Genomic DNA, 23465 nt, shown 5'->3' on the forward strand with positions numbered 1-23465 from the left:
CGAGTGTCTTTGCCAATTTCCTGTGTTGACTTACAGCAGCGACAGCCAATATGTGCTTGATCTTCAGGTCTCTCTGTTCATGGCTGCCGCATTGAGCCCAAGAACGCCGGCGGCGGGACTCGGGTGTGATTTTTGACCATTTTTCTGACTTTTGCCGACTTTTGTCACTTTTCTCCCCCACTTCCCTTGGCACTTTGCTGGGTGCGTTTTGGACATTTTGGGTATTTCGGGACTTGCGCGGCCGGCGGCGGGACTTGTGGGACTCGAACCCGGGTGTGATTTTTGAAAATTTTTGGGATTTTTGCCGGGACTTGTGGGCAGGCCCTAACCAATCTGGCGCCCTAGGCAAGATTTTAGGTGGCGCCCCCCCACATCGGCAGTGAAGTGTATATACTCACAAGAAACCGAATAGCTTTGTCTTTGACCTTTTTTTTTTTTACTTACAACTATACCTAATATATAAAGGGGTGGAAAAGTGACTATTACCTGCAGGGCAAACATTAGCTAACCAGAAGGCAATAACAGTGTAAACAAAAAACACCTGCTTAAAAGATCTAATACAAATGTCCCTGAGGAATGTAAGGTGGGAGTACTGTAATTACCTAACGTTACATTATTATTTTCCATAACAATTTAGCCCCCTCCACAATATTAACCCGACGTTAAAACAGAACTAGCTATTTATTGATTAGCAATTGCCGAATCATGTAACATTAGCTTAATGCTAAAAAGCCAGGTTACTATCACATTCTGTAACAGACAAATAATTTCATGTAGGCATACCTGCTACCTCTGTCTTTTCTCGTTTCTCCTCCTCTTTTCTCTTTTTTCTTCCCTGGGCACCTGACAGTTTTGGCCGTTTTGACATCTTGTGTTGATTGTTTGATGTGGTGACGTCCAAAAAGAGTCATGATACGGGAAGGGAGGGGGCGCACCGTGCGAGGGGAGGGGAGGGGGGGCTGCGTAATGTTGTTACAAATAATATTTCTATTAAATAGGCTTTACTTTGCATTTTAATTAACGTGGGATTATTTTTTGTATTTAGAAATAATAGTATCAACTTTTTTTTTTTTTTTTTCTCCAACATTTGTGGAACTGGCGTGGCGCCCCCTGATGGACGGCGCCCTTAGCATTTGCCTATACGGCCTATGCCACGGGCCGGCCCTGCTTGTGGGACTCGAACCCGGGTGTGATTTTTGAAAACTTTTCTGACTTTTGCCGACTTTTCTCACTTTTCTCCCCGCCTTCCAGTGTGACTTGGCTGGGCGCGCTTTGGATATTTTGGGCATCTGGGACTTGTGCAGCCGGCGGAGGGACTTTTGGGACTCGAACGCCGGGTGTGATTTTTGAAAATTTTTGAGACTTTTGCCGACTTTTGTCACTTTTCTCCCCCACTTCCCTTGGGACTTTGCTGGGTGCGTTTTGGACACTTTGGGAATTTCGGGACTTGCACGGCCGGCGGCGGGACTCGTGGAACTTGAACCCGGGTGTGATTTTTGACCATTTTTCTGACTTTTGCAGACTTTTCTCACTTTTCTCCCCGCCTTCCAGTGTGACTTGGCTGGGCGCGCTTTGGATATTTTGGGCATCCCGGTACTTGTGCGGCCGCCGGCGGGACTTGTGGGACTCGAACCCGGGTATGATTTTTGAACATTTTTGGGACTTTTGCCGGGACTTGTGGGACTCGAACCCGGGTGTGATTTTTGAAAATTTTTCTGACTTTTGCCGACTTTTCTCACTTTTCTCCCACACTTCCATTGTGACTTGGCTGGGCGCGTTTTGGACATTTTGGGCATCCCGGGACTTGTGCGGCCGGCGGCGGGACTCGTGGAACTTGAACCCGGGTGTGATTTTTGACCATTTTTCTGACTTTTGCAGACTTTTCTCACTTTTCTCCCCGCCTTCCAGTGTGACTTGGCTGGGCGCGCTTTGGATATTTTGGGCATCCCGGTACTTGTGCGGCCGCCGGCGGGACTTGTGGGACTCAAACCCGGGTATGATTTTTGAACATTTTTGGGACTTTTGCCGGGACTTGTGGGACTCGAACCCGGGTGTGATTTTTGAAAATTTTTGGGACTTTTGCAGACTTTTGTCACTTTTCTCCCCCGCTTCCCTTGGCACTTTGCTGGGTGCGTTTTGGACATTTTGGGTATTTCATGACTTGCACGGCCGGCGGCGGTACTCGTGGGACTCGAACCCGGGTGTGTTGTTTGATGTGGTGACGTCCAAAAAGAGTCATGATACGGGAAGGGAGGGGGCGCACCGTGCGAGGGGAGGGGAGGGGGGGCTGCGTAATGTTGTTACAAATAATATTTCTATTAAATAGGCTTTACTTTGCATTTTAATTAACGTGGGATTATTTTTTGTATTTAGAAATAATAGTATCAACTTTTTTTTTTTTTTTTTCTCCAACATTTGTGGAACTGGCGTGGCGCCCCCTGATGGACGGCGCCCTTAGCATTTGCCTATACGGCCTATGCCACGGGCCGGCCCTGCTTGTGGGACTCGAACCCGGGTGTGATTTTTGAAAACTTTTCTGACTTTTGCCGACTTTTCTCACTTTTCTCCCCGCCTTCCAGTGTGACTTGGCTGGGCGCGCTTTGGATATTTTGGGCATCTGGGACTTGTGCAGCCGGCGGAGGGACTTTTGGGACTCGAACGCCGGGTGTGATTTTTGAAAATTTTTGAGACTTTTGCCGACTTTTGTCACTTTTCTCCCCCACTTCCCTTGGGACTTTGCTGGGTGCGTTTTGGACACTTTGGGAATTTCGGGACTTGCACGGCCGGCGGCGGGACTCGTGGAACTTGAACCCGGGTGTGATTTTTGACCATTTTTCTGACTTTTGCAGACTTTTCTCACTTTTCTCCCCGCCTTCCAGTGTGACTTGGCTGGGCGCGCTTTGGATATTTTGGGCATCCCGGTACTTGTGCGGCCGCCGGCGGGACTTGTGGGACTCGAACCCGGGTATGATTTTTGAACATTTTTGGGACTTTTGCCGGGACTTGTGGGACTCGAACCCGGGTGTGATTTTTGAAAATTTTTCTGACTTTTGCCGACTTTTCTCACTTTTCTCCCACACTTCCATTGTGACTTGGCTGGGCGCGTTTTGGACATTTTGGGCATCCCGGGACTTGTGCGGCCGGCGGCGGGACTCGTGGAACTTGAACCCGGGTGTGATTTTTGACCATTTTTCTGACTTTTGCAGACTTTTCTCACTTTTCTCCCCGCCTTCCAGTGTGACTTGGCTGGGCGCGCTTTGGATATTTTGGGCATCCCGGTACTTGTGCGGCCGCCGGCGGGACTTGTGGGACTCAAACCCGGGTATGATTTTTGAACATTTTTGGGACTTTTGCCGGGACTTGTGGGACTCGAACCCGGGTGTGATTTTTGAAAATTTTTGGGACTTTTGCAGACTTTTGTCACTTTTCTCCCCCGCTTCCCTTGGCACTTTGCTGGGTGCGTTTTGGACATTTTGGGTATTTCATGACTTGCACGGCCGGCGGCGGTACTCGTGGGACTCGAACCCGGGTGTGATTTTTGACCTTTTTTTTTTGCCAACTTTTTTCACTTTTCTCCCCGCCTTCCAGTGCGACTTGGCCGGCCGGGCGTGTTTTGGACATTTTGGGTATCCCGGGACTTGTGCGGCCGGCGGCAGGACTTGTGGGACTCAAACCCGGGTGTGATTTTTGACCATTTTTCTGACTTTTGCCGACTTTTCTCACTTTCTCCCCGCCTTCCAGTGTGACTTGGCTGGGCGCGCTTTGGATATTTTGGGCATCCCGGGACTAGTGCAGCCGGCGGAGGGACTTGTGGGACTCGAACCCCGGGTGTGATTTTTGAAAATTTTTGAGACTTTTGCCGACTTTTGTCACTTTTCTCCCCCACTTCCCTTGGGACTTTGCTGGGTGCGTTTTGGACACTTTGGGAATTTCGGGACTTGCACGGCCGGCGGCGGGACTCGTGGGACTCGAACCCGGGTGTGATTTTTGACCATTTTTCTGACTTTTGCCGACTTTTCTCACTTTTCTCCCCGCCTTCCTGTGCGACTTGGCTGGGCGCGCTTTGGATATTTTGGGCATCCTGGTACTTGTGCGGCCGGCGGCGGGACTTGTGGGACTCGAACCCGGGTGTGATTTTTGAAAATTTTTGGGACTTTTGCCGGGACTTGTGGGACTCGAACCCGGGTGTGATTTTTTTAAACTTTTTGGGACTTTTGCCGACTTTTGTCACTTTTCTCCCCCACTTCCCTTGGCACTTTGCTGGGTGCGTTTTGGACATTTTGGGTATTTCGGGACTTGCGCGGCCCGCGGCGGGACTTGTGGGACTCGAACCTGGGTGTGATATTTTACCATTTTTCTGACTTTTGCCGACTTTTCTCACTTTTCTCCCCGCCTTCCAGTGTGACTTGGCTGGGCGCGCTTTGGATATTTTGGGCATCCCGGGACTTGTGCGGCCGGCGGCGGGACTCGTGGGACTCGAACCCGGGTGGGATTTCTGAACATTTTTGGGACTTTTGCCGACTTTTGTCACTTTTCTCTCCCACTTCCCTTGGCACTTTGCTGGGTGCGTTTTGGACATTTTGGGTATTTCGGGACTTGCGCGGCCGGCGGCAGGACTCGTGAGACTGATTTTTGACCATTATTCTGACTTCTGCCAACTTTTCTCACTTTTTTCCCCGCCTTCCAGTGCGACTTGGCTGGGCGCATTTTGGACATTTTTGGCATCCTGGGACTTGTGCAGCCGGCGGCAGGACTCGTGGGACTCGAACCCGGGTGTGATTTTTGACCATTTTTCTGACTTTTGCCGACTTTTCTCACTTTTCTCCCCGCCTTCCAGTGCGTCTTGGCTGGGCGCGTTTACACTTGGTGGCAGTTGACAGCGGGCAAAGGTGCTCTTCAGTGGGACCTTTTATGCTAGACTGTTGCTCGACATTACGGAGGAAAAAGTCTAAAGCCATGTGTGTGACAGTTAGTACAAGCACAATGTTTGTACTATATACGCCTCTTGTACTTGTTATCTAAGGAATGTGGACACGTGTGAGTGACAGGGCAAAGTTTAGACACGGGCAGGTATGGGCTTATTTGCTCTTGCCGCGTAATGTCAGCTAATTTTCACAACACACACAGCGATAGTTCACGCCTATAATTGTTGCTTAACTGACTTTTTTGTTTAAACTATGCTCCAAAGCTCAGTGTTCACCTCAGTAGTCGGTGATGATTGCCTGTAGCCATGTGCATGACTAAGGAAAATGTCGGTTCATCCAAGGATAACACAACTACCAGTTTGGTAGGTTTTGATGTTGCTCCATTAGCTCAGTGCTTCTCAATTATTCTCTGGTATGCCCCCCAGGAAGAAGAAATAATTTTAAATATATAAAGTATAACTTGTCTATAAAATTGTAATAAGTACACCTCTGCATAACATTGTATCCTTATGACATCAAAGAAAACGAAATACAAAGAAATATAGATCAACCAACAACAAAGAATAACTAAATAGTAAATGGGTTATACTTGTTTAGTGCTATTCTACAAACCCTGTTTCCATATGAGTTGGGAAATTGTGTTAGATGTAAATAAAAACGGAATACAATGATTTGCAAATCCTTTTCAACCCATGTTCAATTGAATGCACTACAAAGACAAGATATTTGATGTTCAAACTCATAAACTTTATTTTTTTTTGCAAATAATAATTAACTTAGAATTTCATGGCTGCAACACGTGCCAAAGTAGTTGGGAAAGGGCATGTTCACCACTGTGTTATATGGCCTTTCCTTTTAACAACACTCAGTAAACGTTTGGGAACTGAGGAGACACATTTTTTAAGCTTCTCAGGTGGAATTCTTTCCCATTCTTGCTTGATGTACAGCTTAAGTTGTTCAACAGTCCGGGGGTCTCCGTTGTGGGATTTTAGGCTTCATAATCCATCCTGCAATGGCGCCCCATAATACACCTGCTGTGATCCTGTTTTTATGTTTTTATGTTTTTATTAATTCTATTTTTATTATTTATTTTTTATCGTGTTCTGTTTGTGTTGTGTTGTGTTTGCTCGGTACTCGTTTTATTTTTTAACCTGCTCATTGTACAGCACTTTGGCTACCCCTGTGGTAAATTTTAAATGTGCTTTATAAATAAAGTTGATTTGATTTGATTTGATAATGCGCCACACATTTTCAATGGTAGACAGGTCTGGACTACAGGCAGGCCAGTCTAGTACCCGCACTCTTTTACTATGAAGCCACGTTGATGTAACACGTGGCTTGGCATTGTCTTACTGGAATAAGAAGGGGCGTCCATGGTAGCGTTGCTTGGATGGCAACATATGTTGCTCCAAAACCTGTATGTGCCTTTCAGCATTAATGGCGCCTTCACAGATGTGTAAGTTACCCATGTCTTGGGCACTAATACACCGCCATACCATCACAGATGCTGGCTTTTGAACTTTGCGCCTATAACAATCCGGATGGTTCTTTTCCTCTTTGGTCCGGAGGACACGACGTCCACAGTTTCCAAAAACAATTTGAAATGTGGACTCGTCAGACCACAGAACACTTTTCCACTTTGTATCAGTCCATCTTAGATGAGCTCAGGCCCAGCGAAGCCGACAGCGTTTCTGGGTGTTGTTGATAAACGGTTTTTGCCTTGCGTAGGAGAGTTTTAACTTGCACTTACAGATGTCGCGACCAATTGTAGTTACTGACAGTGGGTTTCTGAAGTGTTCCTAAGCCCATGTGGTGATATCCTTTACACACTGATGTCGCTTGTTGATGCAATACAGCCTGAGGGATGGAAGGTCACGGGCTTAGCTGCTTACGTGCAGTGATTTCTCCAGATTCTCTGAACCCTTTGATGATATTACGGACCGTAGATGGTGAAATCCCTAAATTCCTTGCAATAGCTGGTTGACAAAGGTTTTTCTTAAACTGTTCAACATTTTCTCACGCATTTGTTGACAAAGTGGTGACCCTCGCCCCATCCTTGTTTGTGAATGACTGAGCATTTCATGGAATCTACTTTTATACCCAATCATGGCACCCACCTGTTCCCAATTTGCCTGTTCACCTGTGAGATGTTCCAAATAAGTGTTTGATGAGCATTCCTCAACTTTATCAGTATTTATTGCCACCTTTCCCAACTTCTTTGTCACGTGTTGCTGGCATCAAATTCTAAAGTTAAGGATTATTTGCAAAACAAAAAAAAGTTTATCAGTTTGAACATCAAATATGTTGTCTTTGTAGCATATTCAACTGAATATGGGTTGAAAATGATTTGCAAATCATTGTATTCCATTTATATTTACATCTAACACAATTTCCCAACTCATATGGAAACGGGGTTTGTACCTTCAAGGTACTCAAAGCGCTTTGACACTATTTCCACATTCACCCATTCACACACGCATTCACACAATGATGGCGGGAGCTGCCGTGCAAGGCCCTAACCACCACCCATCAGGAGCAAGGGTGAAGTGTCTTGCTCAAGGACACAATGGAGATGACGAAGTTGGTAGAAGGTGGGGGTCGAACCAGGAACCCTCAGGTTGCTGGCACGGCCACTCTCCCAATTGCGCCACACCGTCCCCCAGACGGCGTACAATGTAAATAGTAATTTTCATGACTGTTTACATTGTAGATTGTCACATCAAAACTATGAATGAACACATGTGGAGTTATGTACTTAACAAAAAAAGGGGAAATAACTGAAAACATGTTTTATACTCTAGTTTCTTCAAAATAGCCACCCTTTGCTCTGATTACTATTTTGCACATGCTTGGTATTCTCCTGATGAGCTTCAAGCACAACTGTGAAGTGAAAACCATTTCAGGTGACTACCTTTTGAAGCTCATGGAGTGAATGCCAAGAGTGTGCAAAGCAGTAATCAGAGCAAAGGGTGGCTATTTTGAAGAAACTAGAATATAAAGCATGTGTTCATTCATAGTTTTGATGTGACAATCTGCAATGAAAATAAAGAAAACGTATTGTAGTTGGTAGAAGGTGGGATCGAACCAGGAACCCTCAGGTTCCTGGCACGGCCACTCTCCCAACCTGAGCCATGCCGTCCCAACTATTAGCATTGTTTTTTAGTCTGTAACAGAAAAGATTTAAAGTGCATCAATTTGCCTGAAATTAGGAAAATGTTTTGATTCTTGTTTAAACTATCACATTTTTTTGACGGACTTGAGCCATTTGATACTGAAAAATAACATTTAATAAACTCCATCCTGTCGGGGTAACGCGGGGGCTGCATCATAAATTATAATACATTCAAATTGATCAGCAACATTAATTCCGGAGCGCAATAAATAAGAGACTTTAACCTCCATACGTCCATTTTCTACTACTTGTCCCTTTCGGGGTCGCGTGTGTGCTGGAGCCTTATCTCAGCTGCATTCGGGCGGAAGGCGGGGTACACCCTGGACAAGTCGCCATCTCACCACAGGGCCAACACAGATAGACAGAGCAAAACAAAAATTAATAAAACAATTTGTGCTGATTTTTTTTAAATCAAAAAGGGTAAGTCAGGATTAATAGCTACAATGTGCATGTTTTGTAGTGTTTTTGAAGCAGGGTTCGAAACACGATTCTGCATGATACTGATAAAGCATGGTCCCCTGGGTCACACGGGCCCCCCTCCCTGGTATAACTCCAAGCCCGCTCTTCTGTTTGCATTAGCCTGATAACATTTTTAAGCAGATTTCGGGCCGCTTTTTTTTTGTGAACAATGACTAAGATTTAATAATAATAATAATAATAATAATAGATTTTATTTGTAAAAGCACTTGACTTTTAATTGAGCAAACACCTCAAAATGCTACAGTGCATTTAAAAAAAATAAAAAATGTATCTCATTTGTGACTGGTGTGGTCCCATTTGAGTTACCTCACGCTGCTGTGAGTGACAGAGCTCTTCACTCAAAAATCTATTTAATTAGTGCTTGCCTTTCCACCCCCATGACAGCCCTTTTAAAATACAAAACAAACTTTTAGATAACAAATATTGTATGAAAAACAACACAACAGATTGTAATTCTGACAACTACAGTCATTTTATAAAATCATTTAATAATAAGGCACAGCATTTACTTTGGGGAGTGGACTTCTACGATATCTCCTTCCAGTTGCTTCTTTGTCAAACACACCATCAGCAGTTTCTCCATATTTTCATTGATAAATGTCCACTACTTAGGCTGGCGTTAGACTCATTCTGCTCCAGTATGGTGCAGAGCAGTGACATGCTCGTATTGCTACGCCTACTTGGCAACACACTTTTCATGTTTTTGATGATTTATTTTTTTAATTCAATGAATATCACCCACTTCTTCTTCTCAGCACTGTCCTTCATAGTCACTTTCTTCCTTCCCAAGGTTGGAAAATTAAGTGATGTCGATATGTAGCTACAAGATAATGCTATGGTGTAATACCAGTGTGGTTTACAGCTCACATTATAAACAGTAAGGTGTTATTTATGTACCGTATTTTCCAGACCATAAGGCGCACCGGATTATAAGGCGCACTGCTGATGAGTGGGCCTATTCAGTTCTATTTTCATACATAAAGCGCACCGGATTATAAGGCGCATATATTGCTGGGTATTGTGGCCAAACAGCTCAATTTTTGTGTCATCTGACACCACATGGACAAAGATAAGACCTTCTGGAGGAAAGTTCTGTGGTCAGATGAAACAAAAATGGAGCTGTTTGGCCACAATACCCAGCAATATGTTTGGATGAGAAAAGGTAAGGCATTTAATCCCAGGATCACCAGACCTACCGTCAAGCATGGTGGTGGTAGTATTATGCTCTGGGCCTGTTTTGCTGCCAATGGAACTGGTGCTTTAAATGGGACAATGAAAAAGGAGGATTACCTCCAAATTCTTCAGGACAAGCTAAAATCATCAGCCCGGAGGTTGGGTCTTGGGCGCAGTTGGGTGTTCCAACAGGACAATGACCCCAAACACATGTCAAAAGTAGTCAAGGAATGGCTAAATCAGGCTAGAATGAAGGTTTTATAATGGCCTTCCCAAAGTCCTGACTTAAACGTGTGGACAATGCTGAAGAAACAAGTCAATGTCAAAAAACCAACACATTTAGCTGAACTTCCCCAATTTTGTCAAGAGGAGTGGTCAAAAATTCAAGCAGAAGCTTGTGGATGGCTACCAAAAGTGCCTTATTGCAGTGAAACTTGCCAAGGGACATGTAAGCAAATATTAACATTGCTGTATGTATACTTTTGACCCAGCACATTTGCTCACATTTTCAGTAGACCCATAATAAATTCATAAAAGAACCAAACTTCAGGAATGTTTTTTGTGACCAACAAGTATGTGCTCCAATCACTCTATCACAAAAAAAATAAGAGTTGTAGAAATTATTGGAAATTCAAAACAGCCATGACATTATGTTCTTTACAAGTGTATTTAAACTTTTGATCGTGACTGTATATATATATATATATATATATATATATATATATATATATATATATATATATATATATATATATATATATATGTGTGTGTGTGTGTACAGCTCTGGTAATGGGTACATTCGCACCCACCTGCACAAATGTACTTCAAAATGTAACAATCAAAATAATTGTTTTTGTTTACTAGAGCATGCATATATAATATGCATTAGTTTGACCATTTAAAATCAACGATAATAAAAAGGAGATGCTTGGAAATAGCATAAAAATGCCCCAAAAACTTGGAAAAACGCGATTCATAGCGTTACTTTTTGGTGTAACCATCATGAGCGTTCTGTTCAGGTATATTTCTTTTATATTTTGATAAATCATCGTATTTATGTATTACTAAATTTAAATAGGTATTGATCAATCTTTAAGCTGTGTGTATTTGATTTCAGTTTGCTTTTTGACAACTTATTTAGAATTGTAGTTGAAACTACAACCTTGCGTTGCGCTCATGATGGCGTAACCAAACTAGATTTCATTTAATGATCTTATTTTGAATATTTATTCCCTTTTTTACATTTAGTATATTTAAATATTAATTAATAAGCATTGAATACATTTCAAATATCAATAAAATGCAATTGCCTTCATCTTATAGGGTAATGTTTAGTTACACCAAGTCATGAGCGTAACACTAAGCTTCATCACTTTGACTTGTAATATCTCTAATTCTGGTGGTGTTTTATGCTTTTTTCTTTTTGGAACATGTACTATACATATAATACAATAAAGTCCCATATAAAATTATGTTTCTAGCAATACTTTAATTTTGCCTTTGAAAGTAACACTCCAATGTCCATTAGTGGAGCTGTACACACACACACACACACACACACACACACACACACACACATATATATATATATATATATATATGTATGTATATATATATATATATATATATATATATATATATATATATATATATATATATATATATATATACGGTATGTATGTTAGGGCTGCAACTAACAACTAATTTGATAATCGATTCATCTGTCGATTATTACTTCGATTAATCGATTAAAAATCGGATAAAAGAGACAAACTACATTTCTATCCTTTCCAGTATTTTATTGAAAAAAAAACCAGCATACTGGCACCATACTTATTTTGATTATTGTTTCTCAGCTGTTTGTAAATGTTGCAGTTTATAAATAAAGGTTTATTTAAAAAAAATTAAAATAAAAAATTAAATAAAAAATTAAAATTACAAATTACATTTTTTTTTTTAAAGTAGCCTCTGCGCATGCACATAGCATAGATCCAACGAATCGATGACTAAATTAATCGCCAACTATTTTGATAACCGATTTTAAACGATTTAATCGATTAGTTGTTGCAGCCCTAATATATATATATATATATATATATATATATATATATATATATATATATATATATATATATATATATATATATATGTGTGCATATATAACTATTTGCACTCAGAGGCCCCAGTTAAAGTGATCCACAGAGACCTGAAGTCAAGGAATGGTAAGAAAACTATTGCCTGCCTCCAAAATACCTCAACTTTACACTACTACCTCGGTTTTTGTACGTCCCACTTTTTGTCTGGTTTGATTTTCGTCATGACAATTGTCAATGCGTATGGCTATATTTCTGATCAATGCTCTACTCTACCAGGTATTGATTTCAAAGATTCATAGATTTGTATCAATGAAGAACCTCTTAAAGGACACTTGAGCAGCATTTGACTGCCCTTCTGTTGAAGTAACCTTCTGGCTGTACATGTTGTCTTTGGTTCCTGGTTAGAATATGCCAGCAAGGCATCTCTCTACGACTACCTGTCCTGTGCTGAGAGTGAAGAGATGGACATAAAACACATTATGACTTGGGCTACAGAGATTGCCAGAGGTGAGACAGGACAGTCACATGACAATATCTAACACTGAATATGCATTACATCATTGACGTATGTGTGCCTTTTTTTTTTACATTTTTTATGAAGACCTTTGTTTGACATTTTGGAGGAAACCTTTTTGACTCAATGATTGATATCTCGCTCTATATTTTTCCTTCAGGGATTCACTATTTGCACTCAGAGGCCCCTGTTAAAGTGATCCACAGAGACCTGAAGTCAAGGAATGGTAAGAAAACTATTGCCTGCCTCCAAAATACCTCAACTTTGCACTAGTACCTCGGTTATTCTACGTCCCACTTTTTGTCTTGTTTGATTTTCCTCATGACAATTGACATGAAAAGTTTGAACGATTGAACTTCTTTATTGTCTCTGCTTAGGTGAGACAATAAAACACAGTTTATCAGCACCTTGGGTAGCAGTGGCATTATTTAAACATAATAAGAGATAAAAGCTCTAGAGCACATAATAAAAGTAAGTGGTATAAACAGTAGTATATACAGTACCGTATTTTTCGGACTATAAGTCGCAGTTTTTTTCATAGTTTGGCCGGGGGTGCGCCTTATACTCAGGAGCGACTTATGTGTGAAATTATTAACACATTAGCGTAAAATATCAAATATTATTTTTCTCATTCACGTAAGAGACTAGACGTATAAGATTTCATGGGATTTAGCGATTAGGAGTGACAGATTGTTTGGTAAACGTATAGCATGTTCTATATGTTATAGTTATTTGAATGACTCTTACCATAATATGTTACGTTAACATACCAGGCACCTTCTCAGTTGGTTATTTATGCATCATATAACGTACACTTATTCAGCCTGTTGTTCACTATTCTTTATTTATTTTAAATTGCCTTTCAAATGTCTATTCTTGGGGTTGGGTTTTATCAAATACATTTCCCCCAAAAATGTGACTTATATATGTTTTTTTCCTTCTTTATTATGCATTTTCGGCAGGTGCGACTTATACTGCGGTGCGATTTATACTCCGAAAAATACGGTATACACTGTAAAAGTTATATCTATCACTTAGCCCTAGTTTGACTTGTCAGTTGGATGATGGGGTGATGCTGGTTACAGCTCCTGTGTGGAAGCTCATTTCAACTGTTTGTTTTGTTTTTAAGATACCGGATAGAGAAAAAGAAGATGCTTAGTCACTACAATGCCGTACTCGCGCAAAGCCCTTCCGGTAAAAATTGACCATATATGGATGTTCCGCTGACGTCGCTGTCAGGTTCAAACACTGATGACATCTATTAAACAGACAAGAAGCAAGGAATCATGCAGAGACAGAGTTCAATTTAGCTCAATGAGGAGAGACGTTTTGGCCTGTACTCTTAGTTACAGTTCCAACCTACACTCTAATGTACAGTCCCATGTGCTCCTCTATTTATTTGGGAGGTCCCTGGTTACATCACTGAGGCTGCCTCTGAAGGAAGGGGGGTAATCTCAGCAGCCCCACTTAAACACAATATATGACTATTCATGAAATGCAAATGTGCTGACACTTTTGATATTGCCCTGTCTCTGCTCTGTCTGCGTCACGGCACTCGATGTTCGCCCTTGGCAGTCAGCAGGCCGGGTCTGTACACAAACTGATACGAGACGATGTCCCTTTGCACAGATAGAAAAGTACAACTTCAGCACAATTGAGAATAACTATAACAACGGCCTTTAAGCATAAGAGTTTGTGTGATCACTTACACATAATTATTCTAACAGTCACAAAAGGGGAAAACATCACACCAGGGCCAAATTGTTTGGAAGAAGTAAAATGTTTTATAAATATCTTCGCGATGCCTCCACGGTTTAAATTAAACTTTTTTGGGACTTATGAAGATCCCAAATACACAACAGCCGGAACCTACATGTAAGAAAAGTTGGTTTTGCATAATAGGGGCCCTTTAAAAGCTCATTCGTCTGCCAAATTGTTATCATTTATATCGCATTTTGTCTGCACCGCGCAACAATAATGTGAAACTAAAATTCTTCTTTATAAAATAGGTTTTAGATTAATATTTTTGGGTGTTTGGAACGGATTTTGTTAGGATCGAGTTCAAGGGTGGACCCCGGGATGCGGAGAATGGAGGCAAGGGAAGCGATAACAAATGAAAATATTTATTAAGTCCAAAAATGGTAACTAAGGATGATGGGGCAAAAAGTGCACACCATGGAAAATCTAACAAAAGGAGTCTCTTTCAGAGGTTGGCGGAACCAAGGTCAGGAACGCACACAGCGTGGCAAAAAACTAGTCCTCTAAAACAAGGTGGCTAGAAAAACAAAAACACAACAAGGTCAATATAACAGAAATATGTGAAGGCAACATACCAGGGAAGCTGAGTCAAGGTAACACATGTCAGAGTAGAGTTCAGGAAGAATAACCGGCGGGGACCAGCTGGTGGAGACGCGCTTAAATACTACCCGGAGATGATTAGCAGCAGGTGTGCCTCGTTGGGGACAAAAGACTGTGGAAGAAACTGAAAAAAACAATAGAGAAGGCAGGGAGAAGACAACATACATAACAGTACTCCCCCCTTAAAGGACGCCACTTGGCGGCTTACCTGGCTTCTCGGGGAAACGTTCATAAAAAACAGTAAGGAGAGAAGGGTCAAGGATAAGCGATCGCGGGACCCAAGATCGGTCCTCGGGGCTGTAACCTTCCCAGTCGACCAGATACTGGAAACCCCTGCCCCTTCTTCTCACGTCAAGAATGGCCTTGACCGTGAACGCCTGGTGTCCATCGATCAGCCTGGGAGGAGGAGGAGGCACCTCTGGAGGACTCAAGGGACTGGAGGACACAGGCTTGAGTAGGGAGACGTGGAAGGACGGATGGATCTTGAGAGAGTCCGGAAGATGTAGGCGAACCGCTGAAGGGTTGATAACTCGCTCGATGGTGTAAGGTCCAATAAAACGTGGCTGCAGTTTCTTGGAGGAAACTTGGAGAGGTAAGTCACGAGATGACAGCCATACCTTCTGACCAGGCTTGTAATCCGGAGCTGTGCTGCGGTGGCGGTTGGCAAGACGCTGGTTGCGCTCCGAGGTGCGTGCCAGTGCGGACCGTGTGTTCTGCCAGGCTAGACGTGCACGCCGTAGGTGGACAGCAACCGATGGAACGGCGACCTCAGATTCCAGGGAAGGAAAGGCAGGAGGTTGGTACCCGTAGGCAGAGTGGAAAGGAGACATACCTGTAGCCGAGCTGATGAGAGTATTGTGGGCGTACTCAATCCAAGATAGACTGAGCGCCCAGGAGGCCGGCTGCTGGTGGCAAACGCAGCGGATGGCAGCCTCCAGATCCTGATTGGTGCGCTCCGTCTGACCGTTAGTCTGTGGGTGGTATCCAGAAGAGAGGCTCGGTGATGCTCCCAACGAATTGCAGAAAGCCTTCCAAACTGCCGAAGAAAATTGTGGTCCCCTGTCCGAGACTACATCCACCGGGATACCATGCAGCCGGAAAACGTGGCGTGTAAGTAATTCTGCAGTCTCGAATGCCGAGGGCAACTTGGGAAGGGGAATGAAATGTGCCATCTTGGAAAAGCGGTCCACCACTGTCAATATTACGGTGTTGCCATTAGATGGGGGAAGTCCTGTGATGAAGTCCAACGCCACGTGGGACCACGGGCGGGAGGGTATGGGAAGTGGCCGTAGAAGGCCAGCTGGTGCCCGATGAGAAGCCTTATTGCGGGCACAGGTGGAACAGGCAGCTACGTACTCCGTCACGTCAGTTCTGAGAGTAGGCCACCAGAAGCGTTGGGCTAGGAGGTAAGTCGTACGAGTAATGCCTGGGTGGCAGGCGATCTTGGAGTTGTGGGCCCAGTTCAAGACCTCCGGACGGAGTTCTGGAATGACAAATAAACGACCCTGAGGACAGTTCTGAGGAGAAGGAACCTTCTTGAGTGTCTCTGTCACGCGACTCTCGATGTCCCACTGTATAGCTCCCAGCACTTGTGATGGAGGGATGATGGTCTCGGTCTTGGCCTCCTCCTCGGGGCAGGCGTACATTCTGGATAAGGCGTCAGGCTTACCGTTCTGAGAGCCGGGTCGGAAGGTTATAGTAAAATTGAACCTGGTGAAGAATAATGTCCATCTGGCTTGCCTTGGGTTTAGCCGTTGAGCAGTGCGGATGTATGCCAGATTCTTGTGGTCCGTGAACACAACAAACGGAGTCTCCGAGCCCTCCAGCCAGTGCCTCCATTCCTGCAGTGCTAAGACAACAGCGAGTAGTTCTCTGTTACCTATGTCGTAGTTGCGTTCAGCAGGAGTCAGGCGACGTGAGAAGAAGGCACAGGGGTGCAGCCTCTGGTCGGAGGTAGAGCGCTGGGAAAGAACAGCTCCCACGCCGGAGTCGGAAGCATCAACCTCGACAAAAAATTGAGTGGACGTTAGGGTGGATAAGAACAGGTGCTGAAGTAAATAACAACTTAAGTTTCTCAAAGGACCTCTGTGTCTCAGAGGTCCACAAAAAGGGGATCTTGGTAGATGTAAGCTTAGTAAGAGGTTCAGCTACCTGACTAAAATTGCGGATAAAACGGCGGTAAAAATTAGCAAAACCTAAAAATCTTTGGAGGTGCTTTCTAGTGGTGGGTGTGGGCCAATCGACCACAGACTTGATCTTAGCGGGATCTGCTCGGAGTTGACCCTTCTCTACAATAAACCCCAAGAACGGAACGGATTCAGTGTGAAACACGCATTTCTCAGCCTTGACAAAAAGTCTATTCTCTAGAAGACGTTGAAGAACTAAGCGAACATGCTGGACGTGAAGTTCGGAGTTAGGAGAAAAAATTAGGATATCGTCCAAGTAAACGACCACAAATTGATCGAGCATGTCGCGAAGAACATCATTAATGAGGTTTTGAAAAACACCCGGCGCATTGGTGAGGCCAAAAGGCATGACCAGATATTCAAAATGACCTAGTGGTGTGTTAAAGGCGGTCTTCCATTCGTCCCCTTGCTTTATTCTGACCAGGTGATAAGCATTGCGGAGGTCTAATTTGGTAAAATATCTGGCCGTGTGTAAGGGATTAAAAGCAGAGTTGAGAAGCGGAAGGGGGTACTTATTTTTAATCGTAATAAGATTTAGGGTCCGATAATCAATACAAGGGCGGAGTGTCTTATCTTTCTTTTGCACAAAAAAAAAAACGGCGGCTAGAGGAGAGTTGGAGGGGCGGATGAGACCTGAAGCGAGTGACGTGGTGATATAGTCCTCTAGTGACTCTCGTTCTTGTTTAGAAATATTATAAAGACGGGACGAAGGAAGTGTAGCACCCGGGAGTAGATTAATAGAGCAGTCATAGGGACGGTGTGGTGGTAGTGACAATGCGCGGTCCTTACTGAAGACCTCCTTAAGATCATGGTAATTTGTGGGGACAACCGACAAATCTATGATCTCTGGGGTAACGACACGTGCGGGTCCGATGCGAGGGCATGCGGATTGGAGACAATGTGTGTGACAAAAATTTCCCCAATTAATGATCTTTGTCTTGACCCAGTCAATATGGGGATTATGCAGAGCTAGCCAGGTAAGACCAAGCACAACAGGAGCCGAGCGAGAGGGAATGACGAGAAAACAAATAGACTCAAAATGGTTACCAGATAATTTTAGCGTTAATGGTTCAGTCTGATGAGTAACGCTCGCTAGGTGGCCCCCGTCGAGGGATCGGACCACCCTAGGTCTGTGTAATTTGGAAATGGGAATGGCCAAACGCTTAACAAGTGCTTCATCAATAAAATTGTCATCAGAACCAGAGTCAATAAGAGCACAAATGTCAAAATGCTTATCCTTATCCCAGGTGAGTATGCCAGTGAGTTGAAGTCGTGATAGAGTCTGACCTGTAGAGGGCGGTAGAGGAGCAGGAGCGGTCGCTGGCGCATGTGTTGCTTGGGTGTGGCGAGTGGGTGGAGCTCGGGTGCGAGGAGGTGATGCTTGAGAACGATGACGAGCTGGACGATGAGGGCAGCGGTTCAGGCGATGATCGGCCTCTCCACAATACAGACAAAGATGGAGGCGAAAGCGACGATCCCTCTCCGCTTGAGTCAGGCGAGATCCTCCTAATTGCATTGGTTCGTCCTCTCGGGATATCGATACTACATTGATAATGGGTATCGGTGCGGCAGTAATTTCATGCCTTCCATGGCCACTCCCATTATATGCAGATGAGCGCCATCCTTGCTGTCGGAGTCTATCTGTCTCCCAGTCAACGAGGCGAGTCTCCACCTCCACTGCCGTAGCGACCAGCTCGTCGAGGCTATCGGGAGTTTTGAGCGGAATCATAAGTCTCCGGACCTTATCTGCAAGGCCTAGGGAGAAAACGTCCACCAATGCGGAAGTGGGCCATTCACTTTCCGCCGCCAGTCTACGAAATTCAATGGCGAAGTCCGTGACGCTGCGCTGCCCTTGTTGCAGACGCAACAATGATCGCGTCGCCTCACGCCCTGGCCTCCCGCGTTGGAAAATGCTCTTTAAAGCCTTGGAGAAGGCGGCGTATGAGGCGCACACGGGTGACTGACGCACCCACTCTGCGGTGGCCCAAGCAGACGCCCGGCCACTCATGTGGGTCAAGATAAACGCCACGCGCGCTCTTTCTGACGGAAAGGACGCGGGCAAAAGTTCGAAATAGATCTCACATTGGGTGAGAAAAGTTTGTACATCACCTGACTCGCCGGAGAAACGCTCAGGCTTCGAGAGTGGTGGACAGGCGGCAGGAGGAGTGTCTCTAGGGAAAGGAGTACCTTCAGGACGTGGCGGTAACTGCGGGGTTGCTGGAACGGCCGTGGGAGGAGACATGGCGTGCAGAGCGGTGAGTACGCTACTTAGCTGTCGCTCCAATGTGTCGAGGCGGGCATCTTGGCGTTCCGTCATGGCGTTGACGCACGCACCAAGTAAGCCAAATTGTTCCTCTTGTTTCCCCAGGCGAATAGCCTGTTGTTGCAGTTCCCGCTTTACTGGGTCCGTCTCTGCGAGGTCCATTTTGAAATGGCCGGTTATTATGTTAGGATCGAGTTCAAGGGTGGACCCCGTGATGCGGAGAATGGAGGCAAGGGAAGCGATAACAAATGAAAATATTTAATAAGTCCAAAAATGGTAACTAAGGATGATGGGGCAAAAAGTGCACACCATGGAAAATCTAACAAAAGGAGTCTCTTTCAGAGGTTGGCGGAACCAAGGTCAGGAACGCACACAGCGTGGCAAAAAACTAGTCCTCTAAAACAAGGTGGCTAGAAAAACAAAAACACAACAAGGTCAATATAACAGAAATATGTGAAGGCAACATACCAGGGAAGCTGAGTCAAGGTAACACATGTCAGAGTAGAGTTCAGGAAGAATAACCGGCGGGGACCAGCTGGTGGAGACGCGCTTAAATACTACCCGGAGATGATTAGCAGCAGGTGTGCCTCGTTGGGGACAAAAGACTGTGGAAGAAACTGAAAAAACCAATAGAGAAGGCAGGGAGAAGACAACATACATAACAGGATTTATTATTTTTTATAGAATTGTTTTGATTTTTGTACAATTCGGTCTGTCTGTCCTTTTTGAACAGATTACCAATAAAAACCGACGTACTTCCAATGACGTCCAATGTGGACTTAAAATGTCACAAAGATGCTGAGTTTTGATTGACACTGTGATTTAACAAAGTGTTTATTATTGTAGCTGGGAGTAGTTAAGAAATGCACGGCATCACACTGACAGAGATTTTTGCATTCGAGCAAAACATTGTTTTAATTTGATCTCATTGGATTCGTCTGCCATTCTTATTTTTGGTGCATATTTGGCATAATGGTGCAGAAAAAAAATGTATCTTATTTCAAAAGTTCATTTCGGACTTAAATTAAAGGCTCAAGAAGGTTTTGCAGTTCATTGTCTGAGTAAGCCTAATATATCTACCTTTTTGACAATTTTTCACATTTTATGAGATAGTGAGGTTTTGTTTTGTTTTTTTGGGGGGTGGGAGTTTATTAGCTGTAAGTATTATAATCTGTTGGTGAAGCCCAAGATGCAATGATGGCAGGTGTAGCGCAGGAAAACATGATTTTAATGTCAAAAGGAAATGCAAGGAAAAAAGGAACCAGGATAACAGGAGCCAGCAAACAGGATACCAGGAAACCAATCATCGAGCCCTGACTGGAGGGCGAGGCAGGCATAAATAGCAGCCAGCTGATCGACAACAAGTGTGGCCAGTCTGCCAATCAGCAGCAGGTGAGGGGAAACAGCGCTCAGAGAGACAAGCAGGAAATGGAACCAAAATAAGAGCGCTGACAGGAAATAAACACCAACCAAGGAAACACAACCCGATGTGAATGTGACAGATCGTCACAGTAAGCTACAAAATAATTAAGAAATTAAGACATACATTACTGAATTATTTTCCTTTGTGTGTAGTTAATCTATAAAATATTTCACTTTTTTAATTACACTTCTGAAGTTATAATAAATATATTTTATTTATTGAGATTGATTATAATGAACTGGAACTTTTAACACAGAGATAATGTGATTTGTCTTTCAGTTGTCATCACAGCAGACAAAGTCCTGAAGGTAGGCAGAGGTTTTTTTTTCTCAAAATATGCAACTATATTTTCTTGCTGACATTTGCAGGCCTAAGGAGTGAGCATGAGTTCTGCTGTATGTATAACAGAGGGCCACATCGCAGTTATGTTTGGCCCCAGAGGGCCGATTCTAACAGTGAATACTATTATTGCTCAATTGTTTTATGAATTTAATTAATAGATTTTTTTTAAACTAAAATGTAAAAAAAAAATGGTAAATTGCAATAATTTCACCTCAAAATGTAGTGTATTTTACTGTAAATGGAAAAACAGTATTGCTGTTTTTATGGTACAAAAAAGGCAGCTCAGTTGCCGTAATTTTACTGTAAAATTTACATGTGTTTTTTTTTTACTGTAAATAGAAAAAACTGCATTTTTACAGTCAAATTTTGGCACCTGAGCTGCTAGTTTTTGGGGGTGTTTTTTTTACCGCAAATCAACAAGTGCAGATTTTTCAGTGTATTACCGGTACTGTAAATGCGAAAATGTCACCACAATTTATTACAAAAAAAAAGTACACTTTTTTGAATTTAGAGAAAAATGCTGTAAAAAACACAGTAAATTTCACAATTTAACCATGAAATCTATTGCTACTTTTACATTGCACAATTTGATGGATAACTTGCTTTGAAATCATTATTATTAGTATTTATTTCTATTTAAAAAATGGTTTGAATGTTTGATAATATATTTTTGCATAATTAGACAATATTTAAGTTAACATCATTTGGGATTACATGGAGTACATTTATGTTTTTTCTCCCAAAATAGAAAGAAAGAATACATTTAATAAGAAAGGTTACAATACTTTATTGATACATATTATTTCCGGGCTTTTGAGGGCCAAATAAAATGAAGTGGGGGGGCCACATCTGGCCCCCGGCCCTTGTGATGTACAATAAGTGGACACAAGAAGCAGTGACTAACTTTGACAGGTTTAATAACAATTCTCCAACAATGTTACATAAAGGGATCAAACCAGGGCCCCGCCCTATAAACATTTTGCCTGAAGAAGTCAATTAATGAATGACAGGGCGCTTCATATTAAATTTTACTTAATTTTTACGTATTGTAAAATTCCACAGAAAATAGCACCTCTCTTAAGGCAAAGGGGCCGATTTTGGAAGGCATTGAAACATTTCTGTTTCAATTATGTTAAAAACATTTTTTGCACTAAAAAAAAAGAAATGATTGTACAATTGTTTTTCACATGAATTGGTTTTAGTACAAAACATGAATCAAATGAAATTTAGGTATTAAAATTGTTTCACCTAAATAAAAAAAGTGCGGAAAAAGATTGTAATGAGGAAGTGGGGCCCCAAATAAGATTTTGCTTAGGGCCTCAAACTAGCCATGGGTCAAACTGTTATGGTTTGATTACAAAGCAACCGTGTGGTTTATTTGTCAGGAAAATACAGACTCGAGGTGTCGAATTGATACGATTTAGATCTACTAAGATCCAAATACAATACCAGGTGCTAAACAGCGTGTACTATTAGTGGACGTGTTGTGTGTGATTGACCAACACTGCACGTGCAATCGAAAAGCCCAACGCCTTATTTAAATGCGGCTTTTGCGTGTACTATTGGGGGCTTTCACCACGGAGAGACTCTCATTTCATGTTGTCATACTCCTACCTGTCACGTTTTGCTATGTTTTGAAACGAGCAGCGGACATGTTCCACTTTTTATGGGCATTTCAGAAGCAGTCCTGTGGTGCATTCACAATGGAAACCACTTTTTTTATTTCCACACTGAAGGTGCACTCTTGGGAGAGGCTGTGGCACTAACTGCGAATGTGAAGAAGAATAGGCAAGAAAATGCACAGTGCAAAAAGGTTTTTTTTACATAGTAGACACGTATAATAATATATCTTCTATAGGAGTGGTCATTTTTATTTTATTTTTTTATTTTATTTTATGGCAGAGGGGTTAGTGCATCTGCCTCACAATACGAAGGTCCTGAGTAGTCTTGGGTTCAATCCCGGGCTCGGGATCTTTCTGTGTGGAGTTTGCATGTTCTCCCCGTGACTGCGTGGGTTCCCTCCGGGTACTCCGGCTTCCTCCCACCTCCAAAGACATGCACCTGGGGATAAGTTGATTGGCAACACTAAATTGGCCCTAGTGTGTGGATGTGAGTGTGAATGTTGTCTGTCTATCTGTGTTGGCCCTGCGATGAGGTGGCGACTTGTCCAGGGTGTACCCCGCCTTCCGCCCGATTGTAGCTGAGATAGGCTCCAGCGCCCCCCGCGACCCCAAAGGGAATAAGCGGTAGAAAATGGATGGATGGATGGATATTTTATTTTATTTTTTTCATAAATAAATACAATCATGTGTGCTTACGGACTCTATCCCTGCAGACTGTATTGATCGATATTGATATACAATGTATATATTTTGTTTTTATGTTGATTTAATAAATTTTTTTTTTAAATTTTAACTTTTTTTATTTTTTATTTCTTGTGCGGCCCGGTACCAATCGGTCCTGTCCGGTGATTGGGGACCACTGTTCTACAGGAAAAAGATAAATACCAATCCAAAAAACATTTTGCAGACAC

The 23465-nt window shown here is 43.0% G+C and overlaps 1 protein-coding gene across 1 annotated transcript in view; it reads left to right on the forward strand.

The window, feature by feature from the left end:
* map3k20a (mitogen-activated protein kinase kinase kinase 20a) overlaps window positions 1–23465 on the forward strand; it is a 121957-nt gene that overhangs the window by 48257 nt on the left and 50235 nt on the right. Inside the window, exons 4-6 of the mRNA XM_061970630.2 lie at window positions 12252–12353; window positions 12521–12586; window positions 20870–20898. Of these exons, the coding sequence (XP_061826614.2) occupies window positions 12252–12353; window positions 12521–12586; window positions 20870–20898 (197 nt within the window). The remainder of the gene's footprint in view (window positions 1–12251; window positions 12354–12520; window positions 12587–20869; window positions 20899–23465) is intronic.

This window comes from Nerophis lumbriciformis, linkage group LG13 (genome assembly GCF_033978685.3).
Source record: "Nerophis lumbriciformis linkage group LG13, RoL_Nlum_v2.1, whole genome shotgun sequence".
Classification (NCBI taxonomy): domain Eukaryota; kingdom Metazoa; phylum Chordata; class Actinopteri; order Syngnathiformes; family Syngnathidae; genus Nerophis; species Nerophis lumbriciformis.